Source organism: Raphanus sativus, chromosome 6 (genome assembly GCF_000801105.2).
Source record: "Raphanus sativus cultivar WK10039 chromosome 6, ASM80110v3, whole genome shotgun sequence".
NCBI classification, from domain to species: Eukaryota; Viridiplantae; Streptophyta; class Magnoliopsida; order Brassicales; family Brassicaceae; genus Raphanus; species Raphanus sativus.
Window position 1 is genome coordinate 22,302,923 of NC_079516.1, and position 10,944 is coordinate 22,313,866.

Sequence of the window (10,944 nt, forward strand, 5' to 3'; positions counted from 1 at the left end):
CTCATATATTTATGTATTTATTAGAATGACTTGCAAGGGAAACAAAAATACCAAAAAATCAGTCTAAACCTCATTATTCACTGTTTTGCCATTTTATTTTATTAATATGAATAAAATTTTAATTGTAAGAAAAATAGAAATTTTCACTTCTCTTTCTCTCTCGCTCAAACTGTCGACAGAAAAAAAAAACTTGCGACTTCTTCTTCTTCTCCTACGCTCATCTCCGATCTCAGGCAACTCCTTCTCCGTCACCACCTCCAAGTCACAGACGCCTTCGATTTCGAAAACCCCACATCTCGTGTTCATGTTTGTTGCGAGAGAGAAACCCTAATTCCACACCACCGCATGCAATTTCCAGAAACTTAAACTTGTAAGTCAGAAATCCATCTTAATCTTGTTTGTTGTTCTTTTTGTTAACACTATTTGATTGATTGGATTTTTCATTTTGAAAACCCTATTTCCCAAATCCCCTTTTCCTCTGATGTTAAATCCAAACACGTAATTTGTTTTTTTTTTAATAATTGAGCACAAAGGTTGTCTATTTGATATTGGGTTTTTTTTTTTAAACTTTTGTTTCTACTTAAGACTGCAACACTTGTACTGACTGTAACCGATTGTGTTTGTTGTTTATCGCAGGATGGCTTCATCTTCTGCCATTAGAATGTATCCTCGGCTTGTACGAAGTTGGGAGAACACCAATTCAAAACAGAAGCATGAATAATAGCTGCTTTTTGTCGAATCTTCAGATGGTTGAAGAAATGTTGGTTTGCGCAGGTGTTTTCATTCGCAGCAATGATTCATGCTTCAGGTGTTTTCATCCGGAAACAGAGTGATGGCTCAGATGTCGTCGGATTTGAAGAGATGCAAGGCTGATGTCGTGGTCGAGAATAATGGAGATCTCGACCACCTCAACCAACAGTTCAGTATGGTGTTGTCTGAAATCAGAAGACCACTGACGTGGATTGAGTTTTGGTGTTCAAGGCAAGGAGCCTTCTCGGTTCTTGGTTTGGTCATTTCAGGACTATTTGTTTGCAAACGGTTCAGTTATTGACTCTTAGCAATTGCTTTTAATATTTCTACTATTTTGTGTAGCATATGTTATATGATTCATAACTGCGTCCAGGTTCCAGATTTTAAAAGTTCTTTTTTCAAAATAAAGTTAAAACTCTACAAAATAAAATTCCTCATATGGCGTAGTTTTAGAAACCAACAACGGTTCACGGTGATTGTGGTGATCAAGGCTTAGTTTTAGAAACCAAAGACTACCATGGAATAAAGGTCATTTTGGGTTGGTTGATTACGTAAAGATTACGAGAAAGTTTTTAAAACTAAAGATATATTGAAGATGCAGTTGTAAGTCACCATGAAAGTGGACACGTGTTTTTAAGTGGAAAGTCACAGGAAGAAGAAGACGTTTTTTAAGTGGAAAGTCACAGGAAGAAGAAGACGTCAAAGAACGTAAAACCTAATTGGACATATCTTTTAGATTAAACCAATGTTTCAAATTGGTTTAAATTAGTTTAAACCGAAAATAATTCTAAATCAAATTTGAAAATTAATTTAAACCAAATTCAATCAATCCAAACTGAGATCCAATTTAAATTAAACCAAAATTTATATGAATTTAGCCAGAAATTAGAATTGTGTCCCATTCTAGTAATTAAATTTATTTAAAAGTCTGCCGTCAAAGACTACAATTTAAAAAATCTGCCACCAAATGAATACAAAAGTCTGTCGAAAAATTAAATCGGGCAAACATATCTTTTTTTTTTTTGACAAATCGGGCAAACATATCTATCAGCAAAATATATGTCTATTTCCGATAAACATATCTGTCTCAAAACTCTGACTACTTCAAAAAAAACTTGTGACTTCAACAAATCGGTTACTAAATATGACAGATTAAAATAGATAAATCTATCAACAATCTTAAATCGTCCACAAAAATCTGCTGGCTTAAAAAATCTGTCGTACCAGAAAATTCTGTCACCAAATACTTGGCAGATATATATTTTACAACAGTTTTTCATAACAGACTTATCTTACGTTAGATTTGTTTTTCGCTAAATAAGTCTGCCGTCGATTTTTTTTTAATTAATTTAAATGGCATTTTTGTAATATTATCTATATTATTAAAGTTGTAGTACAAAATGGAGATGTTTGGATACAAAGATAGCAGTATTAAAAAAAATAAAGTGTTTGGAAACATGGATTGTAGTCTTTTTAAAAAAAAAATTAATTTTGTTTGGAAACAAAGATAGTAGTATTAGGCAAAAAAAATAATGGGTTTAAGTTATTAAGTCCATTATAAAAAATATTGTCAATATATATAAGAAAAATATAATACAAAGCCCGATTTGAAATACCAACTCAAATTATGGTTTTTATATTTCATATTAAGTTTTTAAAATATAATATATGTAATTATTTATATAATGGTACGTATAAAATATTATTAATTATATGATTACTTATATGATAGTACGTATAAAATACTATTAATTATATGATGAAAATATACGATATATAATAATGACTAAGGATGGGTTTTCGGATACCCATACGGGTTTGGTTCTGATCGTTTTTTCGAAGTCAAAGATTTCAGTCCTATTAGGATGTTTCTAAATTTTTGTTTGAGTTTGATTCGGATCTTTGCGTGGTTCGGGTTTGGATAACCATTTAAATTATTTTTAAAGTTTTAAATCACTATATATTTTAAATTTCTCAAAATCTTTAAATAAAATAATATAATACCTATAAGTTTAAATAACATATGTCAGAATACCTAAGCTTAACATAACAATTGGCTTGATTTAAAATTATGAATACAAAATCAATAATTATTTTAAGTATTTTTGGTGATTTGAATATACTTTAACTGTTTCAGATATTTATTTTTGACTATCTATATATATTTTTAAGTATTTTAAACCAATTTAAAAGTATCATTTTTGATGTCTTATATACGTTAAATCTAAAAATAATTAATATATATATATATATATATATATATATATATATATATAAGTATATAAATCTATTTAGATAAATTCAGGTACCCGAATCCTTCGGTTCGGATTAGATTCGGTTCTTTAAATAACAAAAATTTGAATAATTTGAATATTTAATCAATTTATGTTCGGGTTTGGTACTATATTTGCGGATCGGTATCAGTTATGTTCCTTGCCAAATCATAATAATTACATAAAAAACAAATATCATCATATTTTTCAAAATATGCATCTGCGCACCTAGATCAAAGTCTATAATCATTTGTTTTAACAATAAGCTAAATAAATATGTTAATTGGAGAGGAATAAAACAAAGCCAGAGAAATACATGTTTACCAGAGACACTCTATGTGTCAAATTTATTATAAAAATATTTTACTAAGATAAATACATTCAATAATTACAAAAAATAATATATTTCATAAAAGTGAAAAATAAATATGTTCCTTGCCAAATCATAATAATTACATAAAAAAACAAATATCATCATATTTTTCAAAATATGCATCTGCGCACCTAGATCAAAGTCTATAATCATTTGTTTTAACAATAAGCTAAATAAATATGTTAATTGGAGAGGGAATAAAACAAAGCCAGAGAAATACATAGTTTACCAGAGACACTCTATGTGTCAAATTTATTATAAAAATATTTAACTAAGATAAATACATTCAATAATTACAAAAAAATAATATATTTCATAAAAGTGAAAAATAATACCCGCACTTTCGAAGCGCGGATCAAAATCTAGTTTTTGATTATAACTAGAGTCAAGGGCATTTTCGACCATAAAATAATGTTAGTAATTTTAAACTTTTAAGAGTTATTCTAGTAATTTCTCAACTAATTTGAGTCATTCTAGTACACTTCCCAAACCTATAATGTATATAACTTTTTGCCAAAGTCTAAATAACTAACCTTATAAAACTTTTCTTAGCTGTTTTACGACTTTTTTTTTTGTCATCAAACATACAGACTCATATAGACTCTGCACATCAAACTGGTAGCTCTGCATCCATGTGAACAACAAAAGACGATTGTTGTCTGGCACTGCGTGCTAGACGATCCGCCATTGAATTTGCCGTCCGTGGTACATAAATGATTTGTGAGCTGTGGAAACTTCTTTGTAAGCTCTTAATATCCTCCAGATAATTTGCAAACGCTGGCCACTCCTCTGGTTCCGAAACCATCTTCACCAACTGAGAACAATCCTTTGCAAAAGTAACCTGAAATTGTCGTAGATTTTTCATACATTCCATTGCCCAGATTAGTGCCTCCACCTCCGAATGAAGGGGTAACATACTTGCCCGAACATTTCGCGCCCCCATTCATCCCTCATAGCCTTCCAGGGTACTAAACCAGCCTTGTCCCGAAAAAAGTTCCTTATCCTTCCACGAACCATGCATCTGTGAAACACCATCTTCCTGGGATGGTGACAGGTTGATGGACTTGGGCTGGTATAGGCTGTCTTATCGTCAATTCTTGGGCCTCAGCCCACATAGTAGATTCCACTTCAGCCAGCTTAAGTGTATCCCTAACATCAATATCCAGATTACTAAAGACCTTGCCATTCCTTGCTTTCCAAATATAGCATAGTATCCATGCAAACTGAGAATCCTTCATCTTAGGTAAAACTCTCCAGAATAAGTGATCTATATTAGTGAACAATGATCCCATAGAAAAACATCTGGAGTTGTTGGAATCATTGATAACGCCCAAACTTGCCTCGCTGGAGGACATTCAAAAAATACATGATTCAACGATTCCTCCACATTTCCACATCTATCACAACTAATTTCCCCTTTCATTCCTCGTACTTTTAAATTCTTTTTAACCGCAACACACCCTGATACTATCTGCCAAAGAAAGTGCTTCATCTTTGGTGGACACTTGACCTGCCAACAAAAAGCCTTCAAAGCATCCACCGTCAGCCCATATAAAACTGGTTGTTTCTCTTTATCTGGGTAAATCCTTTCCACCTCATATCCTGATTTAACCGTATATTTTCCTTTGTTTGTAAAGTACCAACCATCCTTATGCAAAATCTACTAAGAGGTATACTTTCAATAATCTTTGCATCCAAAGGATCCACCACGACCCGAATGGCTTGTGAATTCCAAGTCCTAGAACCTGGATCAATAAGAGCGTCAACTGTAAGTTCCGGAAACAAGTTGTGTTGATTTTTGTTTGCTGGTCTCGGGCGAGTGGTTGGGAGCCAAGGGTCATTCCATACTGAGATAGATGACCATGTTCCCACCCTTTTAATTAGTCCTTTGCTAACCAAAGATCTAGCTGAGACAATACTCCTCCATCCATATGATGGGGAGTAAGAACGGATTGGTTCCGGGGGTGAAGCATTCCTGAAATACCGACCCTTAAACACTCGAGAAAATAGAGTGTTTGGTTTATTTATTAGGCGCCAAAGTTGCTTTCTTAGCATTGCCGTATTAAAGTTCATAATGTCTTTGAAACCCAGTCCACCTTCTTCCTTAGGAAGACACACTTTATCCCATGATTTCCAATGCATGCCTTTCGTACTTCCTCCAGGACTCCACCAAAATTTTGCTACCGTGCTCGTCAACTTCTTTATAGTAGTTTGTGGTAATCTGTAACAGGACATTACATGATTTGGTAAGGCCGTAACCACTGACTTGATAACTACTTCCTTCCCTCCTTTTGTAAAAAATCTAAATGTCCACCCATTAATTCTAGTATCCAAACGATCTTGTACAAACCCGAATACTTGTACCTTAGAACCACTTAAATTTTTCGGCAATCCCAAATAGGACCCCATACCTCCTATATTTTGAATACCCAGTATGTCCCTCATCTCTTGCCTCCTAGATTTTTCAATTTTGTGCCCAAATTGAATTGACGATTTTTGAAAATTTATCAGTTGACCCGATACAACCTCATACTCCTTTAAAATCCTGAGGATAGTCTCACATTCATCCTTCTGCGCTTTGCAAAAGAAAATACTATCATCTGCAAATAGCAGATGAGATATTGATGGACAAGCTCTCGCTACTTTCATTCCCTTTTCCTTGCTCCGCTTTTTTAATATTTGCGATCAGCGCCTCCGTACACAAGATAAAAAGGTATGGGGAAAGGGGATCCCCCTGCCTAAGACCCCTCTGTGGGGTTATAAGTCCCTTTGGTTGCCCATTTAGTAAAACCCGGTACTGAACTGAAGAAATACATTCCATTATTAATTTCGTCCAATGTGGGTCGAACCCTAGTTTGTTGAGTAATGCCTTTATAAAATCTCATTCCACCCTATCATACGCTTTACTCATGTCAGTTTTTATCGCCATATACCTATTTTGACAAGATTTATTTGTCCGCAACCTATGGAACATCTCTTGAGCAATAAGAATATTATCTGAAATTAACCTCCGAGGAACAAACGCTGATTGTGTTTCCGAAATAAGCCTTGGAAGACATATTTTCAACCTCTCACAAAGTACCTTTGATATAATCGTATATCCTACATTACAAAGACTGATGGGTCTCAGTTCTATCATACGTGTAGGTCTTTCCGTTTTTGGAATCATACAAATATTAGTCAGATTTAACTGTGGGTCCAAATCTCCTGTGCTTAAAAAATGATTCACCAACTCCACCAGATCCTCCTTAATAATATGCCAAGAAACTTGAAAAAATAACGCAGTCATTCCATCCGGACCTGGTGCCTTTTCAGGATGCATCATAAATAAGGCTCGTTTTACCTCATCCTCCGTTGCGGCCCGGAGAAGCCGTTGATTCATCTGAAGAGAAATAGATGGAACTACTTCTTCCAAAAAATGATCAAAATTAGAAGGATCAGTTTAGGTAAAGAGACTCCCAAAGTAATCCACCGCAACCTTTTCAACTCCATCTGCATCCGTTATCCAATTACTTGCCTCATCATACAGTCCCACAATCCTATTACGGATTCGTCTTTGCCTTGTCAATGCATGGTAAAAATTAGTATTAAGATCCCCCGATGAATACCACATATTCCGACTTTTCTGATGTCAATACTTCTCTTCATCCTTATATGCTTCCTGCAACTTCTTAGACACCTCCACAATCTCCTCCTGTGATCTTGAGTCATCAGTTTGTACTTCTTCTAGCGCTTTTTGAAGCTCTGCAATTTTTTTCTTCCCATACGGTGGATTATTCTTTCTCCAAGCCGCAATCTCATGCCTACAATTACTAATTTTTGAAACTATGTCCTCGGAGATGCCAGGTCCAGATTCCTTCCATCCTGAAGCAATCGATTCCAAAAGACCTTCCTGTCCAATCCATTTTTTATCAAATCGGAATTGTCCTTTTCTTTTACGAACTTTATCCTCAGTAAAGACAACTAACGGTCGATGGTCTGATCCTACCATTCCCAAATATTCCGTATAAGAAACCGGGAAAAGAGTGTGTCATTCCTCATTGGCTAAAGCCCGATCCAGTCGGCATCTTATCGTAACGGCCCCCTTACCCCTTCCCCATCTACCCTGCCAAGACATTTTTTTCCTCTGGCCGGAAACTCTAATAGTCCACTGTTTCTTATCATATCATTGAAGGGGATGAAAGAATTAGCACTCCTTAATTTTCCTCCATCTTTCTCATGATTGCCGGTAATTTCATTCAAATCTCCAATTATAAACCATGGTTCCGATCTCGCCAAACCGTACCGAGTCAATCTCTCCCAGACCTGCTCCCTTAGTTTCGGTACCGGATCACCGTACACAAAACTTAAAAAATCCTTTTACCAAGAGTGACTGCTTTCACAACTATTATCCTATTACTCGTGTACAGAATCTGTGACTGAAATTCATTATTATATAAAAGTGCCAATCCTCCACTTCTCCCATTTGGGTTCACCGTAACCAGATTATCGTACCCTAAATGGGCCTGTAAACCTTGTAAAAAAACTGCATCTTGTTTTGTTTCCGAAAGAAACAAAAAATCTGGTTTATATCTCTGCCATATTTCCCGCAAAATAACTCATCGTCCACTTACTTCCCACTCCCCGGCAATTCCAACTTAAAATTTTCATATTAAAAAAATTAAACAAAGCTCTATTGAGCGAAGAGATCCCGATGCGATGATATCGTGATATCTCATGAAAGCCAATACAACCTTCCTTCCAATTTCCATAAACCATAAAAATTCCTTAAACTTACATTCAAAATCCCAGCTAAAAACTAAGCATCCATGACTTTTCTCAGAACCGAATATTTCACTTTTCCACTGATCCAAAAATACAAGGCACAAACAAATGGACACTAAAAATAACCAAAACGAAAACCACAATAAAGTAAATCCTTGAAGAATGCGTTGCTTCCTCGTTATTTTACGAGTAACACATTTACAGTCAACCCAAAGCCTCGTACTCCTTCTTGAACTAATACCCGATACAATCTCACTTCTTCTTAACGTAACCAATACCAATAAATCTGAGTCAACACTCCATCTGTCCCACTTGTGCCAAGATACCATTAAAAACCATTGTGGAACCACAGACCATCGTTTCCAGCCATTCCAAAAAAACAAGCAATACTCATAACCTGTTCCTTCTTGACACAGTATATCATTTCCAAATATGACAATCAAAACCGACCCTATATAATAAACTAGACCACCTGCCAAGCCAAAATAAGACCCATAACACAAACTGAACTCACCAATATTATTCCATTGCATAACTTTAACAGCCTCAAACAACCAGTAAGAAACTTCAACCACCAAACCAGGAATAAAATCCTCATTTAAAACAGAAAATAAAAACTTGCTCATAGAGCTTATTAATAATTTAAAGCAAACCCCCATAGCAAGACCTCCATCCTGCTTATTAGTCTTCTTGATAAGAAGAACTTGATCCATAAAGTTAAGGTTTCTGATGAACCGCCAGCATAAAGTTAAGGTTCCTCCTCTGTCTTCTGCCCTTTTGCATCCTCATTCACCAGTGTCACCTCAGTATCTTCAAGAGCGGCGTGTTCCTCGAGCTCCAGAGTCATCGCTGCCATTTCTGCTTCTGTAAGATCCGGGAAGTTATCAGCTGCCTCCAAGTCATCCCACTCCATCACCTCATCCTCCCTAATCTTCAACTGGCCCTCTACTAAGCCCTGGAGCTGCTTTAGTCCCTGCTCTGTACCTTTAGGATCCGAAATAACTTCGTTCCCGTTCGCCTGCGTCTGAATTAACTGTTCTTGAAACCCTTGAGATACGGCCATCTGTTGATCTTCCCCTGCAGTCCTTATCTCTCCTTCTTCCTGTGCGTCGTCCTGCACCCAGAGCTGTTTTCTGGGAGACTCTTTCTTCTTCCCTCCCTGATCAATAACACCCGCATCATCTCGTCGCGAAGGTCTTTGCTTCACCTCCTCCCCATTTCCTCTTGTGTTTCCTTTGTATCCAGAGGGCCTCCTATTACTTCTGTCAGCAACTCTCACCCACTGAGCATCAGTTTCCTCACCCACTTTACCCTTTCCCTTACAATAATATTCTTTTGCGTCCCGTTCCCGATTCTGTGGCGCTCCATTACCATGCATCACCACGCCTTTGTAGCTTCTAGCCCTATCATCATGCTTATTCCCTTCGTGCCATCCTCCACCGCACCTCACGGATCTCCATTTTCCTCTCTGGATGTTGCTTAAACCCTTTCATCAATGGGCATTTCGCCTCTTGATGGCAGAGACTGCCACATGCCTCACAATAACCGAACAGTTTCTCATACCTGAGTAGAATAGGAACTTCTTCCCCTTCATAGAATTCACCACCTGTGAAATCTACAGACGTCTCGAAGCAAAGCTCCTTGAACGCATCCACCACGACCAGTACTCCCATCAATTCCAAATCCACCTCACCCGTCCAATAGCATCACCGATGCTCTCGAAAGGTTGGTATTGTCCTGAACTCTTTCGAGACACCCAAAACGGGATTTCCGATGGATAGTTTAGGGACCTCTTTGGTTGCCACTTTGCCACCGCAATCATCCAGAAGTCGAAATGATATGGTCTCTTGCGAGTTCCCTCTCCATTCCTTGTGTCCCCCGAGTTCCCAATCAAATGACCAAGATAAGATCACTGCTTTTCTGTGAATAAAAATTGAAAATTGAAAACGATGAGAATTGCAACCATGTCAACCAAGTTTATATAAGAAACCAAAATCTTCATCTCATTAATCCGTAAGGAAGCGAAATTAGAGAAAAATATTTCCCCAAATCCCATCTCAATATCACAATAATCAAATCTGTAATCTCCATATCATCCAGTTTCCAAATCCAACAACATCGAATCCCCACTTTGTATAATTGTAAAGCGCAGAGTAAATACCTTTCAAAACCAACGATTCCCTTTGAATATGAATGAGAGAATCTGGAGCCAATTCGCCATCGAGACCAGCCAAGAATTTCCTTTCTTTGAGCCAACACTATCATGATTCTCTACTGTCCCTTTCCTGATTCGCTCCCTCATCACCACCTTTCCCAAATCGAACCCTCATTATCTCTCTGAGATTTGAAATAGATCCCTTGTGAACCTCTCTCTGATTCTCCCCATTATCACCGATCGACCCTAAATCGCCTTACTCGTCGCCCTCGCCTCCCGTTTCTCTTTTACTTTTTTTTTAGTCACATATCATACTGTTTTACGACTTTCAATGCATTCAATGTAGTAAATAACCATTGCCTAATGTGTACTCATACCTTGTTTCTTATATGGGTGTCGTGTGTATATATGACGAGTGTATTTGTATTTAATGAGAAGGTATTATTATATCATCTGCAAAGCGTGAGTTCATTGTATGTATATATATCTATACGAGAGATTTACCATTTAGGTCACTTTTTTAGTTTATACACCACAATCAGTCACTTTAGTATACTGAAACACTTTTTTAAGTAGTGAAATACAACTTTGTCCTCTAATATTATGGAACAGAAATTATTTTTTCTTTT

General features: G+C 36.4%; 1 protein-coding gene across 1 annotated transcript; it reads right to left on the reverse strand.

The window, feature by feature from the left end:
* Nucleotides 1-8,662: 8,662 nt before the first annotated feature.
* On the reverse strand, nucleotides 8,663-10,674 carry LOC108819003 (uncharacterized). Its single transcript, XM_018591983.2, has 2 exons — nucleotides 10,322-10,674; nucleotides 8,663-10,080 (listed from the first exon to the last, which is right to left on the reverse strand). The coding sequence occupies exon 2, from the start codon at nucleotides 9,536-9,538 to the stop codon at nucleotides 8,909-8,911; it is 630 nt and encodes a 209-aa protein (XP_018447485.1). The 5' UTR covers nucleotides 9,539-10,080; nucleotides 10,322-10,674; the 3' UTR covers nucleotides 8,663-8,908.
* Between the last annotated feature and the right edge of the window lie 270 nt (nucleotides 10,675-10,944).

What these genes read in the sequence shown, in the direction of transcription:
- LOC108819003 (XM_018591983.2), bottom strand. Translation starts at nt 9,538, where the DNA reads ATGCATGGTAATGGAGCGCCACAGAATCGGGAACGGGACGCAAAAGAA.